The sequence below is a fragment of the Oncorhynchus masou genome, chromosome 27 (genome assembly GCF_036934945.1).
Source record: "Oncorhynchus masou masou isolate Uvic2021 chromosome 27, UVic_Omas_1.1, whole genome shotgun sequence".
Taxonomy (NCBI): domain Eukaryota; kingdom Metazoa; phylum Chordata; class Actinopteri; order Salmoniformes; family Salmonidae; genus Oncorhynchus; species Oncorhynchus masou.
In genome coordinates this window covers 16806312-16827110 of record NC_088238.1, presented here as the reverse complement: position 1 = coordinate 16827110, position 20799 = coordinate 16806312, and the positions used below count along the sequence as shown (strand labels likewise).

At 42.8% G+C, this 20799-nt stretch overlaps 1 protein-coding gene across 2 annotated transcripts; it reads left to right on the top strand.

Moving 5' to 3' along the window:
- The first annotated feature begins 380 nt into the window (after positions 1–380).
- Positions 381–20792, top strand: mest (mesoderm specific transcript). Of its 2 annotated transcripts, none has more exons than XM_064939351.1 (12): positions 381–913; positions 1248–1440; positions 7086–7165; positions 7430–7507; positions 7816–7952; positions 8224–8282; positions 13479–13519; positions 13622–13692; positions 15387–15488; positions 15897–15973; positions 18234–18297; positions 20101–20792. In XM_064939351.1, the coding sequence occupies exons 2-12, from the start codon at positions 1287–1289 to the stop codon at positions 20216–20218; spliced, it is 981 nt and encodes a 326-aa protein (XP_064795423.1). In that variant the 5' UTR covers positions 381–913; positions 1248–1286; the 3' UTR covers positions 20219–20792. The 2 variants fall into 2 exon arrangements, with proteins under 2 accessions (XP_064795423.1, XP_064795424.1); XM_064939352.1 differs by having other exon boundaries at positions 913–985.
- The last annotated feature ends 7 nt before the right edge of the window (positions 20793–20799 follow it).

Here is a 20799-nt window from a genome sequence, read left to right as displayed (position 1 = left end):
ACACTTTCATGTGTGATGTGTAAGACGTGGATCACAGAGCTTTGCCGTTTCGGATCCTTCATGTTTTATCTGTGCGCCTGCATCTGAATGAGGTTTATCGCTGGTGGGATATGTTTCTCAAATTGAAGTGAAATTGCAACAATAACAAAAGTTATTGGGACCTATAACATGTTTACATCTAAAATGCAGATTTGGTTAAAAAAAATGATATTTAAATATACTTGTCCTTTAAATAATCGTATGATTCTGCTTAAAGTGAAACACCCATTATATCAGATGTCTGCTTAGTGCTTTAGTTGTTACACTGCCATCTAGTGGCGAGTCTGGGTGGGTGGGGTTTGAAAGATACGCGGAAACAAGTAACCCGCCACTAACAATTCGTCCTCTGTATGGCTGCAGCAAGGTTATTTCCTCATGCATGGAGAAGAAAAATATAGGATTATTTAATCATCATATATACCACATTCGCCTTGTCTCATTTTTAATAATCAGTCAGTGATATTGATTATGGCACTGATAATCAGCAAGGTAACTTACGTTCCCTCTGCACTGCTGTTACGTTGATTCATGCGATGAGTAGCTTTCCCTAGTGTAATTTTGATTGTAATAGTCATATTCAAATCAGTATATGGTTTGTTACATGAAAGTGAACATTTGGAACGGGGCGCACGAATACAAAACCTCAAACACAAGTGGCATGTATCATTGGCATGCTTATTGGACATCCACACCGACAGATGGCTCCTGAAGATTTAGCGCTAAGCACCCTGGCAATTCTCCATGCGACACCACAAAATAATACAATTCCCCGACCCTGCATTAATGCAGTGCACTGGGCCAAGGTTCGAAACCTACCCAGGTGATCCGGACGCACTGAGCACATAGGAATGACAGAACCGCGACTCGGCTGTAGGTAGGTACAGCACTGACAGTGCCCCGGGCGGAAGTGTTATTTTAGTGTTAAGAATTGACACATTTCCAAGAGGTAGGCTAATGCTTTATTTTTAAAACATAATGATAGTATAGCCTATTGTTGCAAGGAGACCGTGACGTTTACATGTAGCCCACTATTTTGACGGTATTCCAAAGTCTAGTTTTGCCGAATATATTGCTTCTAGAATTTAAGAATAGACAGTAAGTACCGGGGTGTCGCATGACATTATCACAACATTATAGACCATTCGTGTTAAAGGGTGATAGTAAGCCTAAATGAAATGTCGTGCCGTGACCCCAGTGTTGTCTTCCAGATTGCGGAATGCGAGACCGGCCCTCCTACCAAAGGAAAGATGAAGGAATGGTGGCTTCTTGTGGGCTTGCTGTGCATTCCTCTGCTGGCAGTCTACCTGCACATCCCTCCTCCCCAACTGTCACCAGCCCTTCTGACCTGGCGCTCTGCCGGAGCATTCTTCACTTTCAGGAGCAACAATATATTCTACAGGGGTAAGATTTGGCATCAGTAAGAGTAGAATAGAGGGATAGGGTGTATTCTCATTTGATTCAGATTATATACTCCAAACATCATACATTTGAAATTGCTTATGAATCCATCTATCTCCTGCACATACCTGATAGTAGTGCACTGTACTGATTTTTAAAGACTAATTGAATGTGTCATTGAACCAATTGCACATTATGGCAGCGAGTGTGGAGTCCACTTGCAAAACAAGATTTCCCCCAATGGGACAAACACCCCATTGAAACCTGAATGCAGAGTTCTGTAAGATTCACCAACATGTCCAGAGGAAAACTACAAACAATGCACGCAGGGCAGAATTAGACCAATATCCACTAATAATACAAACTAAAAACAAGAGCAATTAAGTTTTGGAAACATCTAAAATACAGTGACCCCCTCTCATATTATTACCAAGCCCTGCAATGCCAAGAGTCCCCTCATCCAGCTGTTCCTGGGGCTGAGGTCACAAACCTGTTCTACAAATACACTGAAGCCTCAGGACCAGAACATCCAATCAGAATAAACCAAATTACAACAGTCAAAATGACATTACTTATTGGGAAACACAAAGCACAAAACAAAATGCAGTGCTATCTGGCCCTAAATTGACAGTACACCACAGCAAACTATTTAAGCATGGTTTCTGATCAAAACCTTGACAAAGTACAGGCTCAGTGAGCACAGCCTTGCCATTGAGAAGGGTAGACAGAGGAAAACCTGGCTCCCTGTAGAGGAAGGATGTGCAACCACAGCGAAACCCGACACAGAGCTGCATTTCCTGACAAAATGTCGAAAATATATAACAATTTGAGTGTAATTACCCCAAATTTGAAAGCCTTATTCAAGGTTTCAAAGCCCTCTCTGAGGAGAAGAGGCTCCCCGCCCTGTTGGGGGAGGATGCAGATGCACTACATTGCTGCCTGACATAAGATGAGGGACAGTGTCTGATAGATCAACCAATCTGCACATGTCCTCTATGACGTTATTGTTCAATGTACGCTGATTTTGACACTTGATTGTTGTTACTGTTGTCCCGTTGACAATATTATTTTAATTATGTTAATATTGTAAATCTCCAAAGTAAGCTTTGGCAATATGTACTCTGTTAAGTCATGCCAATAAAGCACATTTAATTCAATTTAATTGACAGGAGCAGGGTAGGCATTTATTTCACCTGTCCAGTTGTCACACATGAATGTGGGCGAAATAAAGAAACAGAGCTTTAATTAGCGTCTCATTACATTATTGAGATGCATGCAGTGATGCAGACTACTGTAACCATCTAGTGTCTCCTTCATCAGTACAGACTACTGTAACCATCTAGTGTCTCCTTCATCAGTACAGACTACTGTAACCATCTAGTGTCTCCTTCATCAGTACAGACTACTAGTGTCTCCTTCATAATCATCATAGTGTCTCCTTCATCAGTACAGACTACTGTAGTCATCTAGTGTCTCCTTCATCAGTACAGACTACTGTAACCATCTAGTGTCTCCTTCATCAGTACAGACTACTGTAACCATCTAGTGTCTCCTTCATCAGTACAGACTACTGTAACCATCTAGTGTCTCCTTCATCAGTACAGACTACTGTAATCATCTAGTGTCTCCTTCATCAGTACAGACTACTGTAACCATCTAGTGTCTCCTTCATCAGTACAGACTACTGTAACCATCTAGTGTCTCCTTCATCAGTACAGACTACTGTAACCATCTAGTGTCTCCTTCATCAGTACAGACTACTGTAACCATCTAGTGTCTCCTTCATCAGTACAGACTACTAACCATCTAGTGTCTCCTTCATCAGTACAGACTACTGTAACCATCTAGTGTCTCCTTCATCAGTACAGACTACTGTAACCATCTAGTGTCTCCTTCATCAGTACAGACTACTGTAACCATCTAGTGTCTCCTTCATCAGTACAGACTACTGTAACCATCTAGTGTCTCCTTCATCAGTACAGACTACTGTAACCATCTAGTGTCTCCTTCATCAGTACAGACTACTGTAACCATCTAGTGTCTCCTTCATCAGTACAGACTACTGTAACCATCTAGTGTCTCCTTTCAGTACAGACAGTAACCATCAGACTACTGTAACCATCTAGTGTCTCCTTCATCAGTACAGACTACTGTAACCATCTAGTGTCTCCTTCATCAGTACAGACTACTGTAACCATCTAGTGTCTCCTTCATCAGTACAGACTACTGTAACCATCTAGTGTCTCCTTCATCAGTACAGACTACTGTAACCATCTAGTGTCTCCTTCATCAGTACAGACTACTGTAACCATCTAGTGTCTCCTTCATCAGTACAGACTACTGTAACCATCTAGTGTCTCCTTCATCAGTACAGACTACTGTAACCATCTAGTGTCTCCTTCATCAGTACAGACTACTGTAACCATCTAGTGTCTCCTTCATCAGTACAGACTACTGTAACCATCTATCTCAGTACTGTAACCATCTCAGTGTCCATCTAGTGTCTCCTTCATCAGTACAGACTACTGTAACCATCTAGTGTCTCCTTCATCAGTACAGACTACTGTAACCATCTAGTGTCTCCTTCATCAGTACAGACTACTGTAACCATCTAGTGTCTCCTTCATCAGTACAGTACAGACTACTGTAACCATCTAGTGTCTCCTTCATCAGTACAGACTACTGTAACCATCTAGTGTCTCCTTCATCAGTACAGACTACTGTAACCATCTAGTGTCTCCTTCATCAGTACAGACTACTGTAACCATCTAGTGTCTCCTTCATCAGTACAGACTACTGTAACCATCTAGTGTCTCCTTCATCAGTACAGACTACTGTAACCATCTAGTGTCTCCTTCATCAGTACAGACTACTGTAACCATCTAGTGTCTCCTTCATCAGTACAGACTACTGTAACCATCTAGTGTCTCCTTCATCAGTACAGACTACTGTAACCATCTAGTGTCTCCTTCATCAGTACAGACTACTGTAACCATCTAGTGTCTCCTTCATCAGTACAGACTACTGTAACCATCTAGTGTCTCCTTCATCAGTACAGACTACTGTAACCATCTAGTGTCTCCTTCATCAGTACAGACTACTGTAACCATCTAGTGTCTCCTTCATCAGTACAGACTACTGTAACCATCTAGTGTCTCCTTCATCAGTACAGACTACTGTAGTGTCTCCTTCATCATCTACTGTAACCATCTAGTGTCTCCTTCATCAGTACAGACTACTGTAACCATCTAGTGTCTCCTTCATCAGTACAGACTACTGTAACCATCTAGTGTCTCCTTCATCAGTACAGACTACTGTAACCATCTAGTGTCTCCTTCATCAGTACAGACTACTGTAACCATCTAGTGTCTCCTTCATCAGTACAGACTACTGTAACCATCTAGTGTCTCCTTCATCAGTACAGACTACTGTAACCATCTAGTGTCTCCTTCATCAGTACAGACTACTGTAACCATCTAGTGTCTCCTTCATCAGTACAGACTACTGTTATCATCTAGTGTCTCCTTCATCAGTACAGACTACTGTAACCATCTAGTGTCTCCTTCATCAGTACAGACTACTGTAACCATCTAGTGTCTCCTTCATCAGTACAGACTACTGTTATCATCTAGTGTCTCCTTCATCAGTACAGACTACTGTAACCATCTAGTAACCATCTAGTGTCTCCTTCATCAGTACAGACTACTGTAACCATCTAGTGTCTCCTTCATCAGTACAGACTACTGTAACCATCTAGTGTCTCCTTCATCAGTACAGACTACTGTAACCATCTAGTGTCTCCTTCATCAGTACAGACTACTGTAACCATCTAGTGTCTCCTTCATCAGTACAGACTACTGTAACCATCTAGTGTCTCCTTCATCAGTACAGACTACTGTAACCATCTAGTGTCTCCTTCATCAGTACAGACTACTGTAACCATCTAGTGTCTCCTTCATCAGTACAGACTACTGTAACATCATCTAGTACAGACTACTTCATCTAGTACAGACTACTGTAACCATCTAGTGTCTCCTTCATCAGTACAGACTACTGTAACCATCTAGTGACTACTCCTTCATCAGTACAGACTACTGTAACCATCTAGTGTCTCCTTCATCAGTACAGACTACTGTAACCATCTAGTGTCTCCTTCATCAGTACAGACTACTGTAACCATCTAGTGTCTCCTTCATCAGTACAGACTACTGTAATCATCTAGTGTCTCCTTCATCTCCTTCATCAGTACAGACTACTGTAACCATCTAGTGTCTCCTTCATCAGTACAGACTACTGTAACCATCTAGTGTCTCCTTCATCATCTAGTGTCTCCTTCATCAGTACAGACTACTGTAATCATCTAGTGTCTCCTTCATCAGTACAGACTACTGTAACCATCTAGTGTCTCCTTCATCAGTACAGACTACTGTAACCATCTAGTGTCTCCTTCATCAGTACAGACTACTGTAACCATCTAGTGTCTCCTTCATCAGTACAGACTACTGTAACCATCTAGTGTCTCCTTCATCTCCTTCATCAGTACAGACTACTGTAACCATCTAGTGTCTCCTTCATCAGTACAGACTACTGTAACCATCTAGTGTCTCCTTCATCAGTACAGACTACTGTAACCATCTAGTGTCTCCTTCATCAGTACAGACTACTGTAACCATCTAGTGTCTCCTTCATCAGTACAGACTACTGTAACCATCTAGTGTCTCCTTCATCAGTACAGACTACTGTAATCATAGTGTCTCCTTCATCAGTACAGACTACTGTAACCATCTAGTGTCTCCTTCATCAGTACAGACTACTGTAACCATCTAGTGTCTCCTTCATCAGTACAGACTACTGTAACCATCTAGTGTCTCCTTCATCAGTACAGACTACTGTAACCATCTAGTGTCTCCTTCATCAGTACAGACTACTGTAACCATCTAGTGTCTCCTTCATCAGTACAGACTACTGTAACCATCTAGTGTCTCCTTCATCAGTACAGACTACTGTAACCATCTAGTGTCTCCTTCATCAGTACAGTACAGACTACTGTAACCATCTAGTGTCTCCTTCATCAGTACAGACTACTGTAACCATCTAGTGTCTCCTTCATCAGTACAGACTACTGTAACCATCTAGTGTCTCCTTCATCAGTACAGACTACTGTAACCATCTAGTGTCTCCTTCATCAGTACAGACTACTGTAACCATCTAGTGTCTCCTTCATCAGTACAGACTACTGTAACCATCTAGTGTCTCCTTCATCAGTACAGACTACTGTAACCATCTAGTGTCTCCTTCATCAGTACAGACTACTGTAACCATCTAGTGTCTCCTTCATCAGTACAGACTACTGTAACCATCTAGTGTCTCCTTCATCAGTACAGACTACTGTAACCATCTAGTGTCTCCTTCATCAGTACAGACTACTGTAACCATCTAGTGTCTCCTTCATCAGTACAGTGAACAGTCTGGACTGCTAGAAGTTGGAGCCCATGTTCAGATCAGTCATCATTTGCTCTTTGCAATGACAAGATCCAAGCAGCAGTTTTAGCCCTTTCCTTTGACCGATGTAACATATTTTCGTGGTGCGTTTAGCAGGTCATGGTACGTGATGAATAATATGTATGCTTGACTTTTTCCTCTACCAGAGACCTATGGTGCTGTAGGCAGCTCTGATGTGGTCATTCTCCTCCATGGCTTCCCTACCTCCAGCCTGGACTGGTACAAGGTAAGCTGATGAGAGAAAGGGGCTTATTTATAAAAATGTTATGCACAGATCAATTGGTTTGCTGGGATAATTCTTATTCCACACTCTCAGATGGTATATTGTGAACAGAGCCATGTTCAATAGGGCACACCGTAGCAAATGGTTTTGCAACCGGACATGAAAACAAGCATCCCTTTTTGGATTCATGTATTTTTGTATGCCTTATGAACATGACCCAGGTATCTGGACAGGTGTCTGAATGCCAGCTCTGTTTCTGTCTTACAGATATGGGAGCCCCTGAATCGGCGCTTTAACCGTGTCATTGCTCTGGACTTTCTTGGTTTTGGCTTCAGTGACAAACCTGTGAGTCGCAGGCTATGACAGACTTGAATTGTGGGCGAGTTCGGGGTGAAACGGTCTGAGGCATCGGTTAGAATGCCAGGGAATCTGCCAGGGAGAGAGACAACACTGTTTGTGGGTTATTGTGTACAACTGTAATGACAAAGCAAGCAAACAATTGCCAATAACTGAGGAAAGGCAAGTTATGCGAACCTATACACTACAGGAAAGTAGACCAGTAGGAAAATTGCATTAACAATTTAAAAAAATCCAAATAAGCACATTTTGTTCTAGTTAAGGTGCTCACCTAGACTGACCTTTCTCCCTGACAGAGGCCCCACCGCTACTCCATCTTTGAGCAGGCCAGTGTTGTGGAGGCGTTGGTGTCCCACCTGGGTCTGACAGAGCAGAGGGTCAACCTGCTCTCCCATGACTATGGAGACACTGTGGCCCTGGAACTGCTCTACAGGTGAGCTCTGCACTGCTGCACCAAGTAGAATGAAGTTGCCCCTAAACATTGAGCCGGTGTCAGTTTGCATTTCCCCCACTAATGGTCAACGTTGGGCTTGGAAGCCAATCCTGGAGGAACCATCATCACTGAAAGCACTCTGACATCATAGGGCTGCGTCTCAATAGTCATGTTTCCCCTTCCATTACTCAACAACACAGGAAAGGTGAAATATGATGGCGGCTGTAGAGCTTCTCCTGACTGACCCCTTCCCCATCTTTGTATCTCACAGGAGTGACCACAACAGGACTGGACACTTGACCATCAACAGCCTCTGTTTGTCCAATGGAGGTAGAGTACAGTTTCAGACCTTTTCCTGATTGGCTACAGGTAGCATAAACCACACTTAAGTCAAATGTACCATTTAAATGGACAAAGAAAGCCAGACAAAAAACATTTTAAAGTAATGTATTCAAAGTTGTAGAGCATCATAGCCAAATGATATCAGGATCCGGGTTAATACAGAGCTGCTGAGCCAGGAATAGAAAAGTGTTAAAGCTGCAACATCAGAAAGATGTAACAACCTTACCTAGTAGCCATACTGATGGTACCCAGACAAATACACCCTGGGAAGACTCCAACCAGACACCACCCTTAGCCTGGGAAGACTCCAACCAGACACCACCCTTAGCCTGGGAAGAACCTTGTTGTAGCCAACAAGAAACATTATTCATGAAGTTGGGTCAACACTAAGAAATCATGAACATAAACCAGAAGATATCAGAACCTTACTGCTGGTTCCTGGAAACATCCCGGCGCCGACAGAGATGGCCGCCTCGCTTCGCGTTCCTAGGAAACTATGCAGTATTTTATTTTTTTTACGTGTTATTTCTTACATTGCTCCCCAGGAAATCTTAGGTTTTATTACATACAGTTGGGAGGAACTACTGGATACAAGAGCAACGTCAACTCACCATCATTACGACCAGGAATACGACTCTCCCGAAGCGGATCCTCTGTTTTGCCCACCACCCAGGACAATGGATCGGATCCCAGCCAGCGAACAAAACAACGACGCCGTAAAAGGGGCAGACGAAGCGGTCTTCTGGTCAGGCTCCGGAGACGAGCATACTACTCGCCAATGTCCAGTCTCATGACAACAAGGTTGATGAAATCCGAGCAAGGGTAGCATTCCAGAGAGACATCAGAGACTGTAACGTTCTTTGCTTCACGGAAACATGGCTCACTCGAGACACGCTATCGGAGTCGGTAGAGCCAGCTGGTTTCTTCACGCATCGCGCCGACAGAAACAAGCATCTTTCTGGTAAGAAGAGGGGCGGGGGGGTATGCCTTATGATTAACGAGACGTGGTGTGATCATAACAACATACAGGAACTCAAGTCCTTCTGTTCACCTGACTTAGAATTCCTCACTATCAAATGTTGACCGCATTATCTATCAAGAGAATTCTCGTCGATTATAATCACAGACACATATATTCCCCCCCAAGCAGACACATCGATGGCCCTAAACTAACTTTATTTGACTTTGTAAACTGGAAACCACATATCCTGAGGCTGCATTCATTGTAGCTGGGGATTTTAACAAGGCTAATCTGAAAACAAGACTCCTTAAATTCTATCAGCATATCGATTGTGCTACCAGGGCTGGTAAAACCCTGGATCATTGTTATTCTAACTTCTGCAACGCATACAAGGCCCTCCCCCGCCCTTCTTTCGGAAAAGCTGACCACGACTCCATTTTGTTGCTCCCTGCCTACAGACAGAGATTAAAACAAGAAGCTCCCGCACTCAGGTCTGTTCAACGCTGGTCCGACCAAGCTGATTCCACGCTTCAGGATTGCTTCGATCACGTGGATTGGGATATGTTCCGCATTGCGTCAAACAACAACATTGACGAATACGCTGAGTCGGTGAGTGACTTTATTAGCAAGTGCATTGGCGATGTCGTACCCACAGCAACTATTAAAACATTCCCAAACCAGAAACCGTGGATTGATGGCAGCATTCACACGAAACTGAAAGCGCGAACCACTGCTTTTAACCAGGGCAAGGTGACCGGAAACATGACCGAATACAAACAGTGTTGCTATTCCCTCCGCAAGGCAATCAAACAAGCTAAGCGTCAGTATAGAGACAAAGTACAATCACAATTCAACGGCTCAGACACAAGAGGTATGTGGCAGGGTCTACAGTCAATCACGGATTACAAAAAGAAAACCAGCCCCGTCGCGGACCAGGATGTCTTGCTCCCAGACAGACTAAACAACTTCTTTGCTCGATTTGAGGACAATACAGCGCCACTGACACAGCCCGCTACCAAAACCTGCGGACTCTCCTTCACTGCAGCCGACGTGAGAAAAACATTTAAACGTGTTAAACCTCGCAAGGCTGCAGGCCCAGACGGCATCCCCAGCCGCGTCCTTAGAGCATGCGCAGACCAGCTGGCTGGTGTGTTTACAGACATATTCAATCAATCCTTAACCCAGTCTGCTGTTCCCACATGCTTCAAGAGGGCCACCATTGTTCCTGTTCCCAAGAAAGCTAACTGAGCTAAACAACTAAGCACTCACTTCCGTCATCATGAAGTGCTTTGAGAGACTAGTCAAGGACCATATAACCTCCACCCTACCTGACTCCCTAGACCCACTCCAATTTGCTTACCGCCCCAATAGGTCCACAGACGACGCAATCGCAACCACACTGCACACTGCCCTAACCCATCTGGACAAGTGGAATACCTATGAGAATGCTGTTTATCGACTACAGCTCAGCATTTAACACCATAGTACCCTCCAAACTCGTCATCAAGCTTGATGGGTCTCGACCCCGCCCTGTGCAACTGGGTACTGGACTTCCTGACGGGCCGCCCCCAGGTGGTGAGAGTAGGTAACAACATCTCCACCCCGCTGATCCTCAACACTGGGGCCCCACAAGGGTGTGTTCTGAGCCCTCTTCTGTACTCCCTGTTCACCCATGACTGCGTGGCCATGCATGCCTCCAATTCAATCATCAAGTTTGCAGACCACACTACAGTGGTAGGCTTGATTATCAACAACGACGAGACGGCCTACAGGGAGGAGGTGAGGGCCCTCGGAGTGTGGTGTCAGGAAAATAACCTCACACTCAACGTCAACAAAACAAAGGAGATTATCGTGGACTTCAGGAAACAGCAGAGGGAGCACCCCCCTATCCACATCGACGGGACAGTAGTGGAGAGGGTAGTGAGTTAAGTTCCTCGGCGTTCACATCACGGACAAACTGAATTGGTCCACCCACACAGACAGCGTGGTGAAGAAGGCGCTGCAGCGCCTCGTCAACCTTAGGAGGAATTCGGCTTGTCACCAAAAGCACTCAAACTTTTACAGACGCACAATCGAGAGCATCCTGTCAGGCTGTATCACCGCCTGGTACGGCAACTGCTCCACCCATAACCGTAAGGCTCTCCAGAGGGTAGTGAGGTCTGCACAACGCATCACCGGGGGCAAACTACCTGCCCTCCAGGACACCTACAGCACCCGATGTCACAGGAAGGCCATAAAGATCATCAAGGACAACAACCACCCAAGCCACTGCCTGTTCACCCCGCTATCATCTAGAAGGCGAGGTCAATACAGGTGCATCAAAGCTGGGACTGAGATACTGATAAACAGCTTCTATCTCAAGGCCATCACACTGTTAAGCAGCCATCACTAACATTGAAAGGCTGCTGCCAACATACTGACTCATCTCTAGCCACTTTAATAATGGAAAAATGTATGGAAAAAATGTATCACTAGCCACTTTAAACAATGCCACTTAATATAATGTTTACATACCCTACTTTACTCTACTACATCTTGCCTATGCCATTCTGTACCATCACTCATTTATATATCTGTATGTACATATTATTCATCCCTTTACACCTGTGTGGGTATAAGGTAGTTGTTGTGAAATTGTTAGGTTACTAGTTGGTTAATACTGCATTGTCAGAACTAGAAGCGCAAGCATTTCGCGACACTCGCATTAACATCTGCTAACCATGTGTATGTGACAAATCAAATTTGGTTGTTCTGCTCATGCCAAGGAATCTTGATAGAGCCAGGGCACCAATGGTGCACTAAAGGGTCTTCTCCACCCTGGAAAGACAGGCTTCAGGCTCTTCCTGAACCTGCTGGAGCTGACACCAGCTAGTCGGTATGGAACGGGAATAGAGCCTTCAGTCTCAGGAGGAGAGGGGGGCAGCATATGCTTGTCGGTGTCGCTCCGACTCGAGTCTTTCTCATAGACGACTAGTGCCGTGCTCATAGACGACTAGTGCCGTGCTCATAGACGACTAGTGTCTTTCTCGTAGACGACTAGTGCCGTGCTCATAGACGACTAGTGTCTTTCTCATAGACGACTAGTGCCGTGCTCATAGACGACTAGTGTCTTTCTCATAGACGACTCGTGCCGTGCTCATAGACGACTAGTGTCTTTCTCATAGACGACTAGTGCCGTGCTCATAGACGACTAGTGTCTTTCTCATAGACGACTAGTGCCGTGCTCATAGACGACTAGTGTCTTTCTCATAGACGACTAGTGCCGTGCTCATAGACGACTAGTGTCTTTCTCATAGACGACTAGTGCCGTGCTCATAGACGACTAGTGTCTTTCTCATAGACGACTAGTGCCGTGCTCATAGACGACTAGTGTCTTTCTCGTAGACGACTCGTGCTGTGCTCATAGACGACTAGTGTCTTTCTCATAGACGACTAGTGCCGTGCTCATAGACGACTAGTGTCTTTCTCATAGACTCGTGCCGTGCTCATAGACTAGTGCCGTGCTCATAGACGACTAGTGTCTTTCTCATAGACGACTAGTGCCGTGCTCATAGACGACTAGTGTCTTTCTCATAGACGACTCGTGCCGTGCTCATAGACGACTAGTGTCTTTCTCATAGACGACTTGTGCCGTGCTCGAAGAGGGTGGAGAAAGACAGTCCTATAAACTGGGGAAGCAACAAACGAAACATTAACTTCAGATAAAAATAAAACATCCAAAGACAATTCAAGCAAACAGTACTTTAATGTTGCTCTTACCTTGTTGATAAGGATAACAATGAACAGGTCAGCAAAGCAAGGAGACACCTACAGACAGAGGTTGACCGTTAAACAACATACTCAATGTGATGAAAGTAACGTTGCTCTTGCCACCATCTTACCCTGAGCCAGTACGAGCAGCCATGATACCCAATGAACAGTACTGGTGAAGTGAGGAGAAAAGACTTGTGTTTTCTGTTCTTACAAATTCCTCTACTCCGAGTCATACACACTATACCGCAATAGTTTCCTATGAGTTAGTGCTATCCGGAATCCTTGGGATGTCCCTACCCTAAACTCTTACCCCTCAAACTCACTTCATATGTGTACAAAGTAGATTACCGGCCAAGAACTTCAAGACAGTGACACATTGCTTTGATTTCCTTTGTCTTACTGTTAACTTGCCATGTTTGATTATGAAATATTTAATATAAGTTTAAAAAAAACATTTTTTTCTTGAACAGGAATATTCCCAGAAACACACCATCCCAGATTCCTTCAGAAGGTTAGTCAACATGTACTATTCTGGATTATCTGACTGTTCTCTGAGCATTATGACTGCTTTTTGTTGTTCTGTTGGATCATCGCCATGCTGTCTCCCACACAGCTCCTCAAGGACTCCAGCTTCCTCTCTCCAGTGCTGACCCGTCTGACCAACTACATGGTGTTCTCTAAAGGGTACATGCCTGTGTTCTCACATACTGTATACGTTTCCTCCTACTGTACACATCTCTTGAATCTTTAACGTGGACACAGAAGGGACACATGAGCTCAAGCTAACAGCGTTGCAGCAAGGGGCTCAGTCATTGATCATTTTTTCATTGTGTTTTTTGAATGATCTGCAGTCAAATACATTACCTTTACATGCACAGTTATACATCAATATTAAAGTTACAAGTTCTGGCAGTAGGCAGATTATGCAATAGTCATGTAAACACTTTACTCTGTTTGTCACAATGTGACAACGTTGTGTGTTTATGAACGCCCAGAGCGCACTCTGGCACTCCAGATGGAATTTACGAACACGCCCAAAGTGTCTATTGACGGTGCGTTCGTAAATTCACTCAGAGTGCGCTCTGGGCGTTAGTAAATTCAGAGCATTGTCAGATCGTCCGTTAGTAAATTCAGAGCGTTTCGCTCTCTGAGTATTCAGAGCGCACACTGGACGCTCTGGCCGAGGAGTAGGGTTGATCCAAGCGTTCTGACCTCACAACGGCAGTCAAGCACCCAAGCCGTTGGCTAGATTGCTAGCTACTTCCAGACAAAAATGAGAGCCTCACTCTGACCTTTTTACTCGCCCTAGCAGAGCTGGTTTTGCTGTTTTCATGTTATCATGTTTCCTGCAACAATTTAATTACGCCTTTTTTGCCGACATTTACTGGCACCGGCCATATTATCCTGCGCTCTGGCACTCAGACAAGAGCGCTCTGAAATCGAAGTAGATAGCTCGAGTGAATTTATGAACACACCCTTAGTGTTACATTTAACTGCCAGTGCCAAATAATGCACATTGAAAAGTAACTTTATGCCTACCTGTGTTGATTTTCATAACAGGAATATAATTTAGCTTTGGCAGGCTAGAAAACACGAGGGACTCTGATTTCAAGAGAGAATACTTCTGTAGAAAGAATGAGACAAGATAAATTCTTTAAAATCTGCTCCGGTGTATTAGCAACAACTCCTCACATTCGTGAGCTAACATAACTGTTTAGAGTAGGCATGTGCGGTAACTCCTGTAGGGCATAGGGTTAATCAAAAGGAACACACAAGGGCTACAAATTTTGACGGCATGTGTCTGTGGTTTCGGCTTCAGAAGTAGTTTTCACATACAAGCTTTATATGTCAAATATGCTTCCCAAAAATAACGTGGTCGCGGTGGTAGAACGTTTATTTTGATTAGCGATTTTCTGCATTTGTCAGAGTGCCATCGGGTAACCTGATTCCAGACTTGTCCATGTAAACATGATTATTAGAGAAATCGTTATTCTTGCAAAGCATGTAAACGTTTGAATCGAACTATTATGTTAATGACTATCCGCAATAACCGCATTAATGTGTGCGTGTAACCGTAATTACATATTTACAGTAAGAACATCGTTGGCAAGTTCACTTGGCACAAATAGTACATCTCTAGTTATGTCCATTCAGCTAAATTATAAACCCCTCAACCATTTTTACTCTTTCATAGATGAATACATTTTATTTAAATATTATGAAGGTATTTATATTCGCTGCAAAGCATAGCTGACGAAACAAACTGAATAAAAACATGGAGGATGACCTAACCAGCACTCAGCTGTGTTGTGAGTGAACATATTTCATGTACTGTAAAGATGTAGCATTTACCCTGTTTACTCTTGGTTTCATGTCAGGCTTGGGGACGTGTTTGGTCCTTACACCCAGCCCACAGACGCTGAGTTCTTGGACATGTGGACAGGGGTCCGCTTCAATGATGGGAACCTGGTCATGGACAGGTACTGTACCATACACTGTTCAGACCTCACTAGTTAAATACCTATACATACGGAATAGAGTAGTCACTAGACAGAACACTGACTCATTTCAAACTAACATGGTTAGTCAAATTTGGTGTTATTTGATACATTGTTATAGGTGAAAGAAATTGATTTCAAAAAATGATTGTAACCCAACCAAATTGCACTGAATAAATGTGCACATTTCCCATCTAAATTCTAACGTACTGTATATAAACATAATTGTTTCCACCAGCATAGATTATGTTGTCAACCCTTGTACTTTTCATTTGATATAATTTATTAGCATGAAGCTAGTTTCCCATTTCTTCCTATACAGTGATGGATAAAAGTGATTGATCTGTGATTAATAGTGATGGTAATAAGATTGCATATCCCTTCTCCTAGTATCCTGCAGTTTATTAACCAGAGGGACGAGCACCGAGACAGATGGGTTGGTGCTCTCACCTCTACTTTCATCCCTGGTGAGTACTGTCTGTCTAGTTGCTGAGCAAGGATTGAAACATCAATGCCCGGTTTATGTGAAGTTTGTTACACTAGAGTGTCTCAAGTTATGATTGAACCTTTGATAACTGAATGAAAACAAAAAATGATATAATCTCAGAGATGAGTGATATACTGTGTCTTCAGAAAGTATTCAAACCCCTTGACTTTTTCCACATTTTGTTGTTACAGCCTGAATTTAAAATGGATTAAATGTAGATTTTGTGTCACTGATATACACGCAATACCCCAATCCCTTTGTTATGACAAGCCTAAATAACGTAAAGAATAACAATGTGCCTAACAAGTCAGATAATAAGTTGCAAGGACTAACTCTGTGTGCAATAATGGTGGTAACATGATTTTTGAGTGACTACCCCGTCTCTGTACACCACACACACAATTATCTATAAGGTTCCTCAGTCGAACAGTGAATTTCAAGCACAAATTCAACAACAAGGACCAGGGAGGCATTGGAAAGCCTATTGGTAGATTAAGATTATTTTTTTTTTAAAGCAGACTTTGATTACCCCTTTTGAGCACGGTGAAGTTATTAATCACACTTTGGATGGTGTATCAGTACACCCAGTCACTACCAAAGGTACAAAGTCCTTCGTAATTTGGTTGATGAACAGGAAGGAAACCGCTCAGGGATTTCAACATGAGGCCAATGGGGATTTTTAAACTAGTTAGAGTAAATGGCTGTGATAGGTGAAAACTGAGTATGGCTCAAAAACACTGTAGTTACTCCACAATGCTAACCAAAATTACAGCGTGAAAACAAGGAAGTCTGTTAAGAATAACAATATTTCAAAATGCATCCTGTTTGCAATAATGCAATAAGACACTAAAGTAATACTGCAAAAGATGTGGCAAAGAAATGAACTTTTTGTCCAGAATACAAAGCATTACTTTTGGGCTAAAGCCAACACATCACCGAGTACCACTCTTCATATTTTCAAACATGTCTGCATATGCTTGTCATCGGCAAGGACAAGGGAGTTTTTTAGGATATGAAAAAAAAATGTAAGAGCTATGCACAGGCCAAATCCTCGAGGAATACCTGACTCAGTCTGCTTTCTAACAGACACTGGGAGACAAATCCACCTTTCAGCAGGACAATAAACTAAAATAAAAGGCCAAATATACACTGGAGTTACTTACCAAGATGACATTGAATGTTCCTGAGTGGCCTAGTTATAGTTTTGACTTAAATCGACTTGAAAATCTATGGCAAGACTTGAAAATGGCTGTCTAGCAATGATCAACATCGAACTTGACTGAGCTTGAAGAATTTTTAAAAGAATAATGGACAAATATTGTATAATCCAGGTTTGCAAGCTTTTAGACAGACCCAGAAAGACTCACAGCTGTAATCACTGCCAAAGGTGATCCTAGCATATATTGACTCAGGGGGTTGAATACCTTTCTTATCCAAATATATTACTGTTTATTTTCCATTACCACCCCCCACTTTAACATTACAGTATGTTGGATAGTTCGTTGACAAAAAAAATGACCAACCTATTTTAATCGCATGAAACACAAGACAAATGTGTAAATAGTCAAGGACTGAATCCTTTCTGAAGGTACTGTAATGATAGAAGGTCAATGGCAGGAAGTTTTAAGATAATGATGTACTGTCTGTCATTAATTCAACTCCACCACTGCTGTTCTGTTGATGTTTAAGATAATGATGTACTGTCTGTCATTCATTCAACTCCATCACTGCTGTTCTATCTGTTGATGTTGATTTCCTGCAATAGGTAGGTTTGTGCCTACTATGAAACTGCACAAAAACAAGTTACAGTGTCATGTCAGTTAGTACACTTCTGAATGCCGTTGTACAGTGACTGTAAGCTGTAAAACTCCCCTCTGGTTTAGACTGAGGTGACCAGCGAGTCAGTCAGTGATGCTAAGCTACTTAGCAGACTAATACCTCCCAGGAGTTTATTAGCCCATCTGTGCCCCATTAAGGTTAGCTGGTAGTGGCGTGAACGGTGTGATCCACACCTCCCTCCCTACTACACATGGTCCCCATCCCATTGAATCCTGTTCAACATCTCACCCTGAAGCGTTTTGGTGTGTCATCACTAGATGCATTGTAACATTTGATCGTTATGAGAATGTGGATTTAGATGCTAATTGACTAACCTGTCATGGGTAGGCTAAAAACATTTTTATTTTAAGTTCATGGAATCCCACTCCTCCACGTGATCTCTCTACCTCCTTGTCTTTCAGTTCATATGATCTATGGACCCCTGGATCCAGTCAACCCTCACCCCCAATTCATCTTCCTTTACCAGTAAGTGCACCTCTTCCATACTCTTATCCAATTGACATGCATTGAGTTATTTAAGGTGTTAGTGAGAGTTTCATTCACATGCACTGGATCATTTCCATTCAGTTGCATTGGGTAGTTACATTTGTGAGTGTAGGAATATTCAATGAGTTTTGCTCGGGTTGAGCTTGCATGGTAAATGCTGTCTTTCCATATGAAGAGCTGTAGTATCATGTACAACCACATGATGGGGGTGTTTAGTGAGTGTCTGAGGCACAATGTACTCCTGTTTTTTCCTGTCTGAAATCAGGGAAAAGGGGATACCTAGTCAGTTGTACTACTGAATGCATTCAACTGAAATAGGATCCAATGTTTCGTTGACGTCTAAAACGTGATATTACTTTAATACACTTTCTATGGCGTGTCGAGTCTTTATTTTGTAGTAAGGTACATAAGGTAGTACCTCTTCTCTTGTTGTTGGAGCACAAGCCTGTGCATTCCTTCTAATGTCTGCAAAACTACCAGGAAGGGTATTCAAGCCCAGAAAGTATATTGTAGAAGTATTTTTGGCCTCAAATCTCTGTTCATAGGTTGTGTAGAATGTTAAATGCACTCTTTGTCAGAGCAGTTTATCGTACTAACAGTAATTGTCACTGCAGATGGCTATGTAATAATTCACCAGAAACACCATGGTTAAATCTTAAAAATATATATTTAGTCTTTGCTTTTGCTTGCCTTAAACTCTACTCACTTCTCCCCTCTCGGTTGCTACCTTCCTCCACCACCATACTTGAACTTGTCAGTTGCTGGAGTTTCAGCTGGTCCGGTTTGATCATGTCTTTAGGACCCATCTGGATAGATCCTTCTTTTGACTCTCTCACCATTTGTCCAACCAACGCTTCGCACTGCTAATTACCACCCCTGGATATCTTACGGTCCCTGCCAAGTCTTTCCCCATGGACACTGAGGCAGACATCTTTCTCTTATGCCACCATCTTTCATGACGTCTTTGTCTCCTTCAACATAAGGTTGTACTCCGAAAAAGCAGAAAACATGTTCTTTGTTCCGGTCGGTCTGTAGCCTTCTGACAGCCTCTGTGCCACAGGATATATTGAGGCTATAACCTTAGCTACAGAACCACTCGGGTTTTGAACCATTATCTTGCTCTGCAAGCCAGTGACAATTCCACTCAGCCACTGCAGGATTTAGATTGAAGTAAAAATATAAATATATATAATAAAAAACAAAGTTACTCAACATTCAATCCAACACATCAGAGAGGGAAAAGAGACTTGAACCTTACTTGTGAATCAAGACAATGCACCACCATTGACCTTGAGTTGTGTGGGATTTGTAGACTGATGTAAGGCACCACAATTATGCAGAACCAAAGTGAAGATTTGAACCCCCGTCTGACTCGATTGAAGGCGACTGACCAGAACGAGAAAGTGTAGGCTATATAGAAATGTCACTCAAATTGAAAATCATTTCTATCAGCCTAATAGCTCTGTAGCTAGATCTTACATTCCAGTGTTCGGAATTGTAAACAAGGCTGCATGTAATTTCGTGCAGCCAATGGCAATATGCGCTTTAGGTATAATGCTAGGAGACGCTTGTGTGACAGCGCTAATGCATTCCACCACTCTGCGGATGTCGGCTAAACGGGAACTGATTGATTAGAGCCCCGAGACAAATGCTTCAATTCTGTATATACAGTAGTAGACAAAGTATTTGGGTTTCTGAATATATCCCCCATCATTCATTTGGGTATTACAGAAAGCAAGTATTCCTTGTCCCTCCCAACCCAATGTTGTCCCTTTCCTTCAGGAAACTGGTGCAGAGGTCTACTGTGTCGGTTCTAGATGAACACATCAGCCATTATCCCCAGCTGGAGGACCCAACTGGCTTTCTCAACGCCTACTTCAGCTTCATCAACGCCTTCTGAGCCAACTCATCAGCATTAGACATTCTCAACTTGACATCTGCAAGCATAACCTGGGTCATGTTCATTCGGTCTCACAACGGGAAGGTTAAAACATTTTGCAATAGGAAAAACGCATTTCTTATTGGAGTTCAGCCCTGTTTCAGTGTTTTCTTCCATTTGGTGCCTAATGAACACACATTTTCACATCTCCCATTGTGGAAAAAGTTGTGAAGATTCAGCTCTGATTGGGTCAACAAACATCCATAATTGAAAAACCTTCAACCTGGATGAGAACTGTGCACATTGAATCATAGCTGATATGACACACAGTAATGTTGAATCCATTCCTGGTATGTCATCAAAGAGCCAAGCCAAGTTGGACAGATACTGTCTCCTGCTACTCGGTATGAACAAAATGACAGTACTGAATGGATCAACTACTGCTGTAGGGACATGGGTGATCTTTCATGCTTCCAGTAAGATTTCCTAAGGTAATCTCATCTATGGCGACAAATTGATGGGTTGCAACCTGTTACGAATTACAAAGAAAATCATTTTGATATGATTTCTAGAAATAAAAGGAGTTTTCCATAAAGCTTGTA

Excerpts from the sequence above, each read along its gene's own strand:
- mest (XM_064939351.1), top strand. The coding sequence starts at position 1,287 with ATGAAGGAATGGTGGCTTCTTGTGGGCTTGCTGTGCATTCCTCTGCTG. Across the intron at positions 8,283-13,478 it reads CCTCTGTTTGTCCAATGGAG|GAATATTCCCAGAAACACAC; the intron begins GTAGAGTACAGT and ends TTTCTTGAACAG. Across the intron at positions 18,298-20,100 it reads CAATTCATCTTCCTTTACCA|GAAACTGGTGCAGAGGTCTA; the intron begins GTAAGTGCACCT and ends CCTTTCCTTCAG.